The sequence below is a fragment of the Artibeus jamaicensis genome, unplaced genomic scaffold (assembly GCF_021234435.1).
Source record: "Artibeus jamaicensis isolate MK-2021 breed Jamaican fruit bat unplaced genomic scaffold, CSHL_Jam_final contig_387, whole genome shotgun sequence".
In the NCBI taxonomy this organism is placed as follows: Eukaryota; Metazoa; Chordata; class Mammalia; order Chiroptera; family Phyllostomidae; genus Artibeus; species Artibeus jamaicensis.
Genome location: NW_026521812.1, coordinates 4,855,461 through 4,872,407, shown reverse-complemented (window position 1 = coordinate 4,872,407; position 16,947 = coordinate 4,855,461). Strand labels below are relative to the sequence as shown.

At 38.9% G+C, this 16,947-nt stretch overlaps 1 protein-coding gene across 4 annotated transcripts in view; it reads right to left on the bottom strand.

The window, feature by feature from the left end:
- Window positions 1–8,013: 8,013 nt before the first annotated feature.
- Window positions 8,014–16,947, bottom strand: part of STX7 (syntaxin 7) — a 37,481-nt gene continuing 28,547 nt past the window's right edge. For 2 of the 4 annotated variants that reach the window (XM_037136268.2, XM_053664859.1), the window contains exons 5-10: window positions 16,259–16,396; window positions 15,397–15,449; window positions 14,754–14,850; window positions 13,478–13,550; window positions 11,032–11,114; window positions 8,014–9,292 (exon numbers count right to left, since the gene is read on the bottom strand). In XM_037136268.2, the coding sequence (XP_036992163.2) occupies window positions 9,203–9,292; window positions 11,032–11,114; window positions 13,478–13,550; window positions 14,754–14,850; window positions 15,397–15,449; window positions 16,259–16,396 (534 nt within the window). In that variant the 3' untranslated portion in view covers window positions 8,014–9,202. The other 2 variants (XM_037136272.2, XM_037136269.2) reach the window with 2 other exon arrangements.

Genomic DNA, 16,947 nt, shown 5'->3' with positions numbered 1-16,947 from the left:
AGGGGTTTGGAGGAACAAATAGGAAGGACACAGGGACAAGAACTAAGGGGGGTGGAAATGGGAGGGAGGTGGGGAGCACAAGGGGGGGGAGGCTGGGATGGGAGAAACAGACAAAAAACTGTACTTGAAAAATAACTAAATAAAATTAATTAAAATAAAATAAATTTAAAAAATTGCCATAGCCACCCCAATCTTTAGCCACCACCACCCTGGGCACACAGCAGTCATTCAATATCAAGGCATGATTCTGCACCAGCAAAAAGATTATGACTAACTCCGCTGAAGGTTCATGATGATTATCATTTTTAGCAATAAACTATTTTTAACTAAGCTATGTACAGTTTTTAGCACACTTAACAGATGAGCATGTGGTGTAAACATAACTTTTATATGTATGTACAGGGAAACCATAAAATTAGTGTGACTTGCTTTATTGCAATATTCACTTTAATACAGTGGTATAAATACCATGTGATTTCACTTATATGTGGAATCTAACGAACAAAATAAATTAACAAGCAAAAGTAGAGACAGACTCATAGATAGAGAGCAGGCTGACAGCTCTGGGTGGAGGGAGGTTGGGAGGTAGAGAGATCAAGCAAAGAGGAAAACGGACTCATGGACATGGACAACAGCGTGGTGATTGCAGTGTGGGGGTATAAGGGAACTAAATGGCCGTGGAAAATATAATAAAAATGAAAAACAAAACAAAAGCAAATCTACAATATCTCCAAGATATGCCTTTATAGGTTTAATGTGATTTTTATCAAAATCCCAGCAAGATATGTGTGTAAATAAGATTACTCTAAAATTTATATGGAAAGATAATGTACTCAAGTACCTAAAACAATTCTGAAAAAGAAGGATAAAGGAAAACCAAGAAGTCTCTCGGATTTCAAACCTTGTTAAACAGAGTGATCAATACTGTCTGTATTAGTGAAGGTTTAGACACATAGATGAATAGAGTAAGATAGACAACCCAAAGAAAGACCTCCGTGAATGTGTACAACTGATTTCTTCCCAGTAACTCATTTTTGTCTAACTGGTTTTTGACAGAAGAGCAAACAAATTCAACAGAGGGGACACAGCCTTACAATAAATGTGGTGTTGGAACAACTGGAAATCCATGGGCAAAACAATGAACCTAGATCTAAGCCTCCCATTTCATACACTAACTAAAAAGAGTCATGAATTAAAAGTATTGTAAAACTACAACACTTTTAGAAAATATCATAATGAAGAAAATCTTTGGAATCTAGGGCTAGAAAAAGAGTTTTTGATACCAAAAGCATGATTCATGAAGGGGAAAGTTGATAAATTGCACTGCATCAACATTTAATACTTTTGCTCTGTGAAAGAATCTGCTAAGAAGAAAAGACAAGTTAAAGACTGGGAGAAAGTACTTGCAAATATTTACAAATTGGATGAAGGACCAGTAGTATCTAGAATATATATATATTTTAAAAACATTCAAAACTCAAGAGTAAAAATGTATAAACAATCCAATTAGAAAAAGGGGGAAAGACGTAAAGAAACATGTCACTGAAAAATAAATGCAGGTGCCAAATAAGACATGAAAAGATGTTCAGCATCATTATCCTTTAGTAAAGTATAAATTAACACCACTGTAAGATATCACTATACACCTATTCAAATAGTTTAAAAAAATAGTGACACCACCAAGTATATAAGAAAGTGAAGAAACTTGATCAAACTTTGCTGTTGGGAATGCAAAATGATGTAGCCAGTTTGGAAAAGAGTTTGGCAATTTCTTAAAAACTAAATGTTCAATTACCATTATGACCCAGCCATTGCTCACTTTTCCCATAGAAATTAAGACTATGTTTACACAAAAACATGTGCACAAATGCTTACAGCAACTTTATTCATAATTGCCACATCCACAGTTGGATCCCTTCCTTGACAAAGTCAGGAGGGGAGGTCCAAGACTTCAAAGAAGCATTTTCCAACCTGGTGGACGTGGCATGGAGGGCATGTTTACCCCCCCAAGTCAATTTTAGACATATCTAAAATGCAGAATAAGAATAGGCCCCCTGCGACAGCCTAACCAAGGCAGACAGCCAAGTTCCTGTTCAGACCAAGAAGCATAGTAACAGTAACTGCAAAAGCCAACGAATCCGAAATCGCTTGCCAGCTGAAATCGCTTGCCAGCTAGAATAGTATAAAAGCTTCAGCCTTACTTTCAATAAAGGTCTTCAGAGCATCACCTGCCTTGAGCTGCGTAGTTGCCTGATTTCCGCGCCGACTCCTACCTTCACCTCGAGGGGACCCTTAGACCCACTGCGGCTGGACCTCGGCACATAATAGCCCAAACTTACCAGATATCAATGAGCAGGTGAATGGTTAAACATGCATCCATGCCATGAAATACTACTCAGCACTGAAAAGCAAACTATTGATGGACATGATACATAAAATAACATGGATAAATTTCCAGAGAATTATGCTGAATAAAAAGCACTAATCCCAGAAATGTTATATACCTTGATTTCGATTATATAATATCAACAAAATGATGCAATTATAGAAATAGAGAACAGATTATGATTGGCAAGGATGAATGAGTGGGTGGGGTGGAGACAAAGGGGCCAAGGCTGAGTAAGGGCAACACGAGGGCTCTTCGTGCTGCACTGTCATGTGTGGAAATGTCCTGCATCTGCACTGCATCCGTGTCAAATCCTGTTGTGATGCTGCAGTTTTTCGTTCCCATTGGAGGAAACTGGGTGAAAGGTAATGAGTGAGATCTCTCTATTATTGTTTCTTACACCTAAAAATAGAGGTTTATCTAAAAAAAGTTTAATGTAAAATATTAGCATTACCCATATTTCACACCTTATAGAGAATGGGCTCTTTGTTTTAAATATTCATGCCATTTCAAAGGAAAGTATTGGTCCGTTGTCTCCATTCCTGTCTTGATAAAAATTTAATACAAAATAGAAAACTTCTAAATTACTAAGAAAAATGTTTGACTGTAGATCAGGAAAAGATGCCAAAACAACAGAGTAGCCCTGATTTAGAATGACATTTTGCATCCAAGATAGATTAATTTAAATGCTATATGATGGTTGTCTTAGTAAATTTTGGTATATAGCCCACCACAAAGTAATAATTAAATGTTAAAATTATGATAACCTTCAGGGAAATTAAAATGCTAAATTTGGCATTGGGAAGAGGTTGGATGTGCAAGAGGCCAGGTACACTGAAAATGTCCTCAAATGAAGTTAAAATGACCATAACTCCAAGGTTGGGAAAAAATTTTAAAATTCTCTACTGAATTATAATTTGGCTTTTTCTTTCTAGAATCCATATTGACTGAAAGGTCCGCTTTGACCTGAAAGCTTTTCAAGATCAGGTCTTCAGCTACACAAGTTACTAAAAGCTTGTATCTTCCTCTTGGGTTGAATGCCTAGTTTCTAGAGCTGTAGACTGGGCTCTCAATCCTGGTCTGACTTCTGTGTTTCAGATCTAAACAGCCGATATCAGACTCATAAGACATTATACATTACAACTAGTATCAGTCTATCTATGTTGAGACTAAATGACTACATTTTTTTCCTTTTTCATTTTTTAAAATATATTTTATTGATTATGCCATTACAGTTGTTCTATTTCCCCCTCCATTCCCCTCCACCCTGCACACCCCTCTTCCACCATTCCCCCCTTTAGTTTATGACCATGTGTCTCAAGTTCTTTAGATTCTATATTTCCCCTACTATTCTTGCCCTCCCCCCTATTTTCTACCTACCATCTATGCTACTTATTTTCTGTACCTTCTCCCCCTTTCACCTTCTCCCACTCCCCTGTTGCTAACTGATTTCTAAGTTTTCCACCAATGCTAATAGGTTTTGGACTTAGCAACTGCTGTCAAACAGTACTTACAGTAAACACTTAAAAATTTGTACTTTGGGTTTGCCAAAGTGGGAATTAAGGCCCTTTCAAGTTTATTTAAAGACGCCACTCCGTTCCAGCAGACTCCCTGCGAAACAAGCAGGGGTGTCATGCCTGCAAAACTGCACAGGAAATCTGGCTGCGCCTCCGCCACTTGCTTTTCAAGCAGAAATGCCATCACCACACAGAACCTGCAGGAATCCCACTATGAGTAATTAAGTGACCAACCTCTTAAAAACCTGCCAGAAGCAACAGTGTCTATAAAAATCTATTTAGTGTGTCAGTTATTTACTTCTATTTCTGCATTTAAAATTAGGATTATTTGAAAAGTAAGATATTACACAATTTTCACGTTAACTAAATAATTGCCAAAACCAAGGATGAAAATTGACATAGTATGTGAATTATAAGAAAATTGGTTAAATGGGCCATTAAGAGTGTGTTCTTTATACCCTTTGGAGGAAAAAAAACCAAAAAACAAAAAATGTGCTAAGGGATAGGGTAGGGTTAAATCACACACATTTTAAAGAGCATTTTGCCAGGAGCATTTGTAATGCATTGGCTTTAAGAGAGTTCTAAAAATACATAGGTTCCGAATTTCCCTGCATCTTTCTCTTCTTCCCAATGTTCTGCCCTCTATGGAGAGCAATAATTTTGCTAAAGTCCCATAAATGTCAGTCCTGCCTATCAGGATGCCGTAGCTCTGAATCCAGATGCTGCTACCAAAAGAAAAAAGCTTCTTTTGTGGCAACACTGCATACAAATTACCTTTTAAATTAGTAGCTACTCTTTACAAAACTATCAATTTTCTAATCATCTGTTAATGGAGTAAAGGAAATGAAATTCAGTCACTTGGTGAGGGGGGAATAGGATAAAGAGGAAGTCAGTCCATAGAGTGAATGGGCCCCAATTTTCAGGTGCTCAGTTCTGAAGAGTGATGAATCCATTCTCATGCACGCCTTTCTTCCTTGCCTTTCTTCCTCTCCCACCCTCCATTTTCTTTCTTTCTTACATGTTAAGAGCTTTGTACATGCCGAATACCAAAAGGTAATAACCTGAGGACAGGGACCGTATTTTTTGGTTCACTCTTACACCGCCTGTACCCAGGAAGGTAGCAGCCTGACAAAAATAAGTGCCAAATGAAGTTAACAAATATTTCTTGAGCAACTATGGAGAGGGAAACTGCTTGGTGCTTGGGCCCCAGTGTGAGGTACACACACACACTCACACAATTTGTTCTGGTTGGAAAAACTGACTTACTCAGAAGCAGTGCTTTCCATTTTCTTTCCATCAGGAAACCCCTAAAGGAAGGCAAGGACATTCTGTGAGGCTTTCTGCTCCACCTAGTTTATGGTTTTTCTGCATGTTTCACTATTGTGCTGGGCAGTCTGTTGCCACCTCATGTCCCCCCCTTCCGAGTGTCTATCCTCCATAATGCAGGGGAGCCAGAAACTACCTTTCCTAGATTCCCCTTCACCTTCTGATTCTAAGTCAGAGCAGGCCAGTGAGAGGTATTTCCACGAGACTGGGAAATCATAGAAAAGGAGAGGCCAAAGTGTGCGTAGTAGGCAGCAGATACAGGTTGCACAGCAGCTTCAAGGATTCTTGCAGGTCTCCTGCTTTGGTGCTATGACAGCCAAGTAGGTGGGTGGCAGCCCCTTGAGACCCACTGGCATTAATGCTACAAGCTGAGGAAGCACAATTTTCCAGTGTTTCGAGATTCACAGTGACTCTGGGGCAGCTCCTGAGATCTGTCCTCACTGGGGCTGCCTACTCACCTTCCCTTTCCCGTCCTTCTGAGGCTGCTGGACGCTTCTAAGTCCACCTATTGAACCCATTTTCACAGACAGTAACTGGCTGTTTTCCCAACTGGACCCCAATAGACTGTTAAAATAGTTCAAATTACCATAAGGGAAAAACAGGTTTTTTTAGTGTCTTAGTCAATAAGATGTTGCTTCACTGCCTATTGACTTCGGAAAACCCTGCTGAAATAGATGACCCTGCATGTTTACATCCAAGCAATTTCTTTACAACTTCCTGTGTTACAACCCTAAATGCATGGGGGAAAATTTCCTCTTCATTGATTTATGAATTAAGACTGGACAGTTGTAAAATAGAGCTGTCGTGCATTTTGTAAAGGAACAGGGACCACACATGTTTCGGCTCCTAAGCTGCTCAAATCTATGGTGAGACCTCCAAGCAGGTCTGGGATGCACAGGACGGATTCTGGTTTTATTAACTCAATCACGAAAATATACTTTTTTTGTTAAAGGAAAGATAACTGATAGTTATTTACCACTGATGAGGAATTTCCATCCCATTTAAATGAACTAAAAACGTCACTTAACTCATAACTTACCCAAACAACTCTCTATCCCACTCGGAAATTTGTATTGCAGTAACCTGGTCATGTGTAAAAACCAGCCAATTCTGCCTTTCAAAAAAAATTAATGCTGAATAAGTTACCCTTGGGAATTGTTCTTCATTATTCAGTGATGGACAATGGTGTTATGCAGGTTTTCTCTTTTATTACATCATTTTTTCTACATAAAGAGACAAAAATTACACCAACTAGAAAAAGTCCTTTGTATCTTCCTTTTTAAAGTACAGACTAATTTTGTGGAACAAGTCTTCAAAAGCCATTTCTTTTCTCATTAGAATTTTTTCTATAAAGAATGGTACTCAAAACACTTTATTTGTTAGAAAATTTGACCATTTTTAACAAAAGCAGTGAAGACCCCGAAGGGCCCAGTGGCCACCTTTCCAAGGAGCAGTGTTCTCAGTCAACCGCGCAGCTGCCACCCCTGGGAACGGGCCTGCTCCGTGGGCCTGGCTCCAGATGCTGTGTCCACGGGTGGCTGACCCGGAACAAGTTCCATCTGACCCCTATCCATGTATTTTTTTGGAGCTGATTCCATGCCCATTAAAAAAACAAGCCACATTATGTGGAAATGACACCAGTTACTCTTTTATCCCCAATCACTGTGCAAAAACCGAAACATTTTCATAATATTTAGTGACCAAGACAATGGCCAAATGCTTCGTACCACACTGTCATTCCATTTAAGTAAACAAACTGGTTAACCCCAGTCTGAGCCATTTGAGCGTGCCTTTGGAGCACATTAAAATGAACTGTGCGCACATGCGATGAGACTTCTTCAGTCTGAGACTCAGTTTGCCTCAAACAGATTCAGGTACACCGACAACTCTAATTTTATTTTCTATAGTGCAAGCTTTGCCACCTTTCAAAGTGATTCTAAAAGTAACTTACAGGAAAAGTTCAAAAATTTTAAAAAGTGGCTACTGTACTGTTTTTCATTTTATTTTTTCTAATCAAGACTATTCTTTGTGTTCCAAATGTTTTGTGCAAATTTCTCCTTCAAAATTAATGACTCTTAAAGGAATACAAGCCACTAAAGTTCCTGTTTGTAGTCATTGATCTGTGTCCCAGTTAAAATCATTTATAAATTATTACCCTTTAAATAAGAGTGCTAAAATCATGCCAAAAAACTAAGTGCTTTTGCTGTTATTGGGAACTTACCATAATATAAATAGAAGTAAATGTATGTGTTATAATGAAAACATTTATCAAGTAAAACTATGGCAAAAAACTGAGGTGATCTGTAAAATCCACTGGGACTTTTATGGCCATAAGGTACCAGTAAATAACATTAAACAGCTTCTCTACACTCACCATGAAAAAACATGATGGAGAAAGCCCGATGGCCCACTGACTTCAAAACAGGTGGATGCTGCACGGACTCTCTCCCCTGCATCACTCAGCCCGTGCATTACAGCAGCTGATTCTGGTAAACTCAAAGCCTCAAAGTTTCTAATCACTTATAAAAAGTTTCCTACAATCTCCTTTATAGGAAAAAAAATTTACTGTCATACAAAGCAGCTTCTACTGGTTAGTGGCAAAGCCTTTTATGATTGCCAAAGTAAAAAACTGAGTAACACAGCGCTCCAGGAAGACGGGGAGCGGCTGCCTGTGGGTGCCGTCCCTCTGCTGGGGTTTTGGGCAGTGAGGCGGCGAAAGTGCGAGGCGAGTGCCAAGTGTCGGTCCCATGGAAGCATAGTCGTCATGAAACAGAGCCCTCCAGACACTTTTAAAATCATCTTTATTTTGATTGTAAATGTACAATTTAGTTAATTACTTAATATTTTATTTGCTCCCATTTGAAATTCATAGCTTGCCATGTAAAACATTGCCTTCACTATCAAACTGCTATATAAGAACATTATAAAATACAAACTATAAACTAAGATAATTCTTTACAGTACTCAGATTAGTACATTAAAACAAGAGTGGCTTAAAAAGGCAAGTGAGTCAATTGGCAAACATCCAATTCCTTTTCTAATGAAGGAGCGTACAAAATGCTACTCAAGGGAAACATGAAATTTTAAGTGCTGGGTGCTGAAAAACAACTGTGGCACAGTTACCTCCCCAATAATTTTGACCTAAGGCTACAAATGTAACCATTATGCTATAATACATAAGAAAAGATCATTAATTTCCATTATAATGGCTGTGGATATACTCAAACAGGTTGGGATCTTCACAATTCTAACACAGAAAGTACTGATATGTCATATACTCTCCATCCAAATCACATTAAACATTTATAGTGACTACACATTCCTCAGTCAGTGTCAGATTTAAACAGAACCTATGTGAAAACAGTCTACCCTTTGTTTTTTTACTAGGCAATCTACAGAAAATGCTCAATATATACACATCAGGTATATGAAATACAGCAGGAAATTGTTCAGTGATTTCATTCAAGATAATCAAGGGTCTTAAGAGAAGATAATTTGTGCTGGGATGAACCAGAAAAGAAAGCCATCATAAGCACATAATTTTTTCAAGGTGTCGCTGACATTTCCTCCACTACCCTAATCAAAAGGCAGAGATTTTTAATGAAGTAACACAAATCTGGGTGCATGTTGCAGATGCCCACAGAAAACACACACACCTTTAAATTTATTAATTCCCAAAACTAAGTCAACAGGATAAATAAATTATAAATGAAAAACATATACAATGTGGGCAAAAAAACTAAGTTATCAGACCGGAAAACATGACAGTTACGCCAGCGGTGATATTTAGAAAAATGTTCAGTATTAGAAAACATCAGGTTTAATACAAAGGAAACGTCCCCCAAATAAAAATAAAAGTTTGGGAACCACCCTTTATGCAATAGCGTTCAAATAATAATTAAAAAACCATGATTACAGGAACCCCCTGCATAATTTAGAACAATGCAGTGCAGCAGCATGCTCCTTTGTAATTTTAGCCTTTCACTCCCAATATGATGCCAATAATTACAACTCCGATGACAAGGAGAGAAATGATGATGCACAGGGTTTTTCTGGATTTGCGCTGCAGATGCAAAAACAAAAACATGTTGACAAATGTGGTGAAGCATCTTCATAGAAACTAAAAATCATTTGGTTCATTTCTAGAGTAAATAAAATCAATAGTGATTTATTGCCCTCAAATTTTTGGTTGTATTTTTTTTCTTTTTTCGCTTCTTAAAAATCTCTTCAATACACATGGGACTATTTTTTCAAAAATATCCATCTTGAGTTAATGGTACAATTCAAGGGGTAATTATTCAAACTTTTGTTGGTAATTTTTCTGAGGCAGAAGACGCAGAAAAATAAAAAGTTACTGATTTGAGCAATAGACTCAGGTCACCTATGTATGAAAACAAAGAATAGCTTAAATGCTCATACATTTTAAAACTTTCATCAAAAAGTTGTTCTTCAAATTGTCAGTTATGCAAAATAGTCACAGGTATTTAAAACACAGTGCAGGCATTGTAGTCAATAATACTGTAATAAATATGTACGGTGTCGGATGGGCACTAGACTTATTAGGGTAATTGCTTTGTAAGGTCTGTAAATATCTAATCACTATGCTGTATACCTTAAACTAATAAAATATTATATGTCAACTGAAATTGAAAAAAAACTTTTTAAAGCTGTTCTTCAAAATAAGTTCTCTGAAAACAGCAAGTATAAATGTGTGGTAATTTTTCCCGAGGTCAATTTATTGGTTTTGGAAAAATCATTCTCATTCTTTAATGTTAATGAAAACTGCTTGTAGAATCTCAACACACTAATAAAAAACAAAGAGGCAAAAAAGTCAAGATATAGTCATTCAAAATATAAAGGTTAAGAATCCGTTCCACTCCATTCTTCATTCCTGGCCCAGTTGTAGATTTCTGTATTCCTTTAATGGCTTATGTATCTCACAGCAACAGGCAGGAATCCTTTTTCTTACAGAGCAAAACAATTTGTAAATTTAAATTTACTTTGCATTTCTGCGACCAGATGTATCATTAAATTTACAAAAAGATATGTTTCTGACTCTGACGTTACCCTGAAAACCATGAATACTTTTAGTTAGTATTCCACATGCCCATCTAATTTTTCAACTGAATACTCCTTATATGTAAAACCCAGTTCCTCTGGAGTTTCAATACCATGCTTACACGTTTGCCCCAGATCCCACTTGGTTACTAGATGCGGGTGATGCACCTGTATGAGGCGGTCACAGGTATCCCACTGCAGGACAGCGGTTCCCTGGGAGCCCTCCCTAGGGGGGGGTGGTGAGGTCCTTGGATCACTGCAGTGACAAGGGCATTTATCACCCTCCCTTATGCTCATGGTCCACCTAGGCTAGTTAGAAGCACCATCCTGCAAAGGCAGGAGGTTATCAACAAGGCTTACAAAAGCAACTCCCTTCTCATCGCTGCACGGCCTCTGCAGTTACGTACAAGGGCAGCTCCAGTTTCAGAGGTGCAGCTTGGGAAGGCGTGTATCTTTTCCCAGGGTGGCTGCAGGCTTTCCCTTCCATGAGGAAGAGGAAAAGTAAAATGTTTATATATCTGCATTCCCCCAAATCCAGAAGCAGAACGAAATAACAGGCAAGCCCAGTCATGACAAGTCCTGCTAAACACCATGTGTGACCAGTTGTAACTGTTGGCATTTGTAACTGTTGGCATTTACGAACTGCCGTGTGTAAATGTGTTCTCAACTGTTTGTGAATCACACAGTCTCTGACATAATGGCACTAATCCCACAGAGGCAACAACTTATTACAGCTGATATTACCTGATAGTCTGATGCCCTTGACAGTTGCTGGTTTGCTTGTTGAACGTGCACCTCTGCATTTTCAACATTTGCTTCTATACTGTCTGTAAAATGAAACACACACACACACACACACCTGTTAAGCAAGTGCCGATGCTACAGTGACAGAGCTGTACAGGTCACTGAATTTCACTCAAGGTGAGACTGAACTTGCTCATTATTCAAAGGGCAATATCAGTATGTGAACTTTTATGTCGGGTGAATACAGAGAACTAAAGGCTGACATTGGCTCTGTGGCCATTGCCGACCTACTTTGGAGCGGACACCCAGCCCTCCCAGAGGGCCCACGCGGGCCTCTCCAGCACAGACATGTCTCCCTCTCGCCCTCCTGGGGCCTGGGGCGGGTGTGGCTCAGTTGTATAGCTCATGCTCTCAAACTCGCCCCCCCCCCCGTCTTGTTGCAGACATCTGTACATCTCATAGTCTTTTCCTCTCATGCCTTAAATGTATTTTAGCCTCCGACTCACTGGTGTTTTCTTCAATCCCCTTTCTGTTATCCTACTTGGCTATACTTTCCCACTGATGAGCTCCTGACAGCCTGACCCCCCCAGTTCCTCGAGAACACATTGTTCAAGACTTGGCCTGTTACCCCTACTCAGCCACTCACTTCCATGACCGTATCACAAACCTGGTCATTACAAATAACTGCAGCTCCTCCATACTCTCGGCTTCAAGGCTCGCTCTCTGATCACCACACACTATCCTCACAGCTCACTGACACCTTGACTTCTGGACCCCAGCACCATTTCACTTCCACCCTTACCCAGCTTAGATCCCGTGGGACCACATTTATCTTCGCTTCCTGGCACTCGTCCTCAGCTCCCTTTAGTCGTACTCACATGACACAACCGCCACCTGTCCCATGAAGTTGAACGCGGGTGCACAAGAGAATGCCCTGTTGCTGACTGACTTCACTTCACAGGTGGGGCTGCCAAGCAAGCCTACCTCTTCCCTGTCTCCTGGAAGACTACGGCATACCTTCTCCTCTGTCCTCACAGTTTTCACGCCTCCTCACGCAGCATCATTCTCAGCCAGTGACCCTGATTCTAGGTCACTGGGATAATGGGAACAATTAGAAGACAGTCCCATATTCTCCTCTGGCCCTACCTACCACTACAGGAGACCACACCCTCGTGCCTGATGTCTCTGTGTGCAGTAAAGGGGCAACTGTCCATGCTTCCACCTGCGCACTTCGGCCCGTTCCTCGTCCTCTGACTTGGACACCTCAGCCCCAGTGACTTCTGACATCCTCTCCATCTTCCTCTTGCTCACGGCACTCATGAAAGATGTCAGCGCCCTTCTGCCCGAAAGGCCTTTGAACCAGCTGCTCCCCCTGCCTGCAACGCTTTCTCTTACTTGCTCCCTTTCCACCATGATGTCTTCACCAAAATGTTACCTCGCAGTGAGGCCTCACCTGAGCGCAAAAAGCAGCAACACCTCCACTGGCCTCAGTCCCATTGCCCTGTCTCGGCCTCATTTGCCCTCATCACTACTTACTTTCCCTTTTTTAAAATTATCTCTCTTCTTCAAATAGATTATAAGATCTATAAAGTCAGGGTGTTTTCTCTGTTGCTTAATTTCAGCTGAATCTCTGATGCCTAGATTTGTGCCTGGATACAGTAGGCCCTCAGCAAATATTTGTTGGATGCATAAATGGTTACAAAATTTTATTCTGTGACCTCCTCAGGTGAAAGAAGAGGCTAAGAATGGACAGATAATAGTTATATTAAACTATAGGTTCAAGTATTTCAACTGAACTAAATTCAGAAAACACATTAAATGTATCTTAAATATATTTTTTCATATTTCAAAATGATAAAAATAAGCAGAATCCTGATCAGTGCTGACAATTACATCTTAAATGAATCACTATTATACTTAAAACTTAAAGGGAGTCTTAGTCACTGATTTATTTTAAGAATTTTTTAAAAAGAATTCTGAATATCTAAGTAATACTACTAAGTTAATCTATACCAAAAGCTGTTAGAATGAATGGGTGATATTCCCTCTAATCTAAAAGGCAAGATAGCATACACACTTATAAATAGCACAAATTTCCCCAAAGTCCTAATTGTGATGAGAATTAAATTGGGGTAAGACTAAAACCAGAGATCCTGGAAATAAGCTGGAATTGGGTTAGATGGAGCCTTCCCTGATTCAGCAGGAGACCCTGATTAAATTTGAGTATTCTGAAATGAATGAGACTGGTCATTCCAACTGCTGGGAGCCGCAAACAAGATCTGCTTTGTATGATGCCAGGGTGATGTTTTGTCTGCTGTAGACCATGTTTTTGATTCCAGAGTAACCGACAGACAGAGAAGGAGCAGTTACTCTTGCTAGAGAAGTGACCACAGGTAAACTGCATGTAGTTTGCTCACACCTCACGAATCTAAGCAGCAGGGCTTACCTATCACATCTCCTTGCTCATGAATCATCATTCCCAAATCTTTAAATATTTCATTAATATCCATAATATCAGCCTAGGAGAAAAAGGCACATGTTATTATAATCAGAAATTCAGTACCCAATCCACCGATGGGGAAAATAAAAATACTCCAAACTACCATGCATACAGAATACATAAATTTTAGAAACATCAGAAAAGTATTCAACTATAAGCAATCCCAAGTGAGTAGAGCTTGAATAATGGTAACCAGTTCTCTATAATAAGTCTGTGATATTAAAATATCAAGGAAGCCAGGAGGGAAATGAAGAATCTGCATTAGGCAAGGGCTGTGGTTACTAAGTTTACATTGTATAATCTCATTTGTCTTGTTACCAAAAATGTTAGTTTTGCTATTTCCTCATACCAGTACAAAATGTTCTTTATATGACATATTCCTAGTAAAAATGTATACATAGATCAATTTGACAACTTGAAAGAATAAAACATTAGGTATTCTAAAGTCTCACATTAATAAATTGAATATGCAATGGATAGAGATGGATAAAAAATTGTAAAATTACTTTTCTTCAATATAGGATAACTATTATATTTGCCCAATTAAAGAGTAAAGTTTAAATACTTGACTCAGGAGGGGTGGGGCCTGTGTCTTAGTTTCTCCACCTGTAATGTGGCAATGATAATGTCACAGTGAAGCACTTCGCGGAGATTTCATGAGAACTAAACGCCACAACGAACTAGCAGAGCGTCGCACGCAGTGCTCGGCGCGTGGACGCCCTCGGCAAACTGCAGCTGCTGTGAGCTGTCAGCAGCCCGCCTTCTAGGGAGCTGGTAGGGGCCGTAAGAACTAAGGCTTCAGACTGCCTTGATGTCACAAGCACACTAGAGAGAAATAAAGTGTTTTAAAGCCCCTGTAAAAGTTGTCATTCGTGCAGGTGAGATGCGTACCATGTGCCGCGGAGGCCCTCCGGACTCCCTGAACAGACGGTTATCGCTGGGCTGCTACTTTCTCAATGATAAGGTGACCTAAGATGACTTAACAGAATTTAAAAAACAGTGTGGAAGAAAGTATCTTCTCTATCCGAGCACAAATTCTGAAGAGATTTTTTTAAAAGGAATCATCCTAATTTCTCTGAGAAATGCCATTGAATTGATATGTTTACTTGGTGCCCTTCTCGACCCCTCTGCCAGCACCAGCTGAGCACCCGGGGGGCAAACTCACTGAGGACAGAGCCACAGACCAGCTCCACACGGGCAGGGGAAGGTGTGGGGGGCTTACCTCCAGTTGCCGAATAGAAGACTCTCTCTCCTGAATAAGGTGGAGGTCATCCTCTGTAATTTCGTCATTCTGTACTTGCACTTGAGGTTGAGTTTGGCTAATAAAAAGAAAACAATATGGAAAAAAGAAAGACTATATTAAAACAACAGTACATCCTTCCAATACTTTAGTAATAAATATTAAATAGAACATTTTTTCCAAGTCAGAGAACAGCTTAGGTTCTAAGAATATAACAAAAATATGAATCAAATTTTACTCATATTTCATATCACTGATACTATTTTTTAGTTATGATTTAATTACTGGAAAGCTATATTTGGCAGCTGGGTATTTCTTGTTGGTTAACTAAAATCTCACACAAGGGGATACTCTGTCAAATACTAATTAAGCAATAATATTTATGTGGGCAAATCATTGTAAAATATTATTCCTGTATTGGAATAGTTTAATATATTTATGTATTTTTATAATAAATACTGACAAAATTTTCTTCAAATTTATCATTAGTTTTGTATTTTTAAGTAACTTAGGATAGAGCATGATGTAATATACAGAGAGCTTGAGTTCTGTTCTAGGGACCATAATGCATAAAATGTATTTGAATAAGTAGCTTTGGACCAGTATAATGTTTTATACTTCTTACCTTTCCCACGATACGAGGTTCCTTTCTTTTGAGCTCTCCTCGGGAAAACCACCCTGAATAAGTAACACATCAGGATGGAGAAGGAAAAAGAAAAAGCACATAAAATCACGTTTCCCTTCATAACAATCCAGACTGATTTACATGTGCGTGTGAATATTACATAGAGCAAAATAAGTTTTCTTCTAATATTTTAGCTCAAATACTTCATGTAATAATGAAATTATATCTTAAGATGACAAGGATGGTATTCATTAAATACTCCCAAGAGCCATGTAATAAGTTATTTAATTAAAATGTAGCATAATCTTGGAAACTCTACATTAAGGAACAAGGAAATAAGCTGTGATAGTTTCTAAGGGAATTTCAAATAAGACCGAGTCAAAATTCCACTCGAAATTATCCTTTCACTTATTTTCTCTGGGTTATACTTCTCCATGTGAATGAATATTCTTCACTATCTGTGTGATATATTCAGTTTGTCCATTTCCACCATCATACCACCTAAGGGAAAATAAAGTGCTCTCTTAGTGTGTGAACACTAAGTAGGACCTTCAAGTTCAAGTAAATGTGGGAATATTACTTAGGATTTGACCCCTGACCTTTTCTGGAAAAATATTTCTATATTTTTAATACAATCTGTAATCTTTTATTTAATGACATGGACAAAATAAGTACAGTAATGCGTAAGTACATAACTATCAGCCTTCTTAAAAACTGGCCAGAAACACTTGAAAATTACTCTAATACTGATTTCCGAGACATCCACAGGTCTTCAGGACTCACAATGCATGCCCACGTCATCTTCTACGGGGTCCCCACAAAATACTATGCTCGTTTCCACAATGCCTTTGCAAATACTTACCGATACCCGGGAACTCGCTCTCACTCGAGCAACGAACTCTTTCTCTTTCTCGGCAGCTTGCCTCTGGACCTTTTGAAAGTTCGTCAGTGATGTTGTGAACTCGGCCACTAAGCGGTCCTTCTGGATTTTCCTTTGACGCTAGAGCAAAGGGGGATAAAAACCTACTAGAATCAAGCTGTGAAGTTCTACAAAATTTGTAAAAGTTGTTTCACCATGAGCTGGCTCTTTATTTAATTCTGAAATTCTTACCCTCCAATTACAGGGCATTACTGATGGATTCTCAATAACATTTTGACAATCTGTTCAAATACTGTATAAATTTACCTTGAGGCAAAAAGTCTGTAGTGCTAAATTTCTCACCTCAAATTTTCACTCTAAAATCCGGGTTACTTTACGTAGTTCTTCTTTTTCTTTTCTTTTCTTTTTTTTTTTTTTAGGGAAATAAAACCTCACACTCCACACTCTTACCTACGTAATAACGTCTGCTAAGTAAGTGAGGAAATACATACGTGCCCCTAGGAAACCCCACATTTTGAATGAGTGTGCATGTTATATGAAATCAGTTCTGGAAGGCCAGGAAACAATTACACAGGAGGCATTTTCTGAGCACTTACTTAATTATGGGTCAGGGCAAATGCATGGAAATAATTTTTGCTTTATTGAACCACAGGATATTACCTGGGCAATTA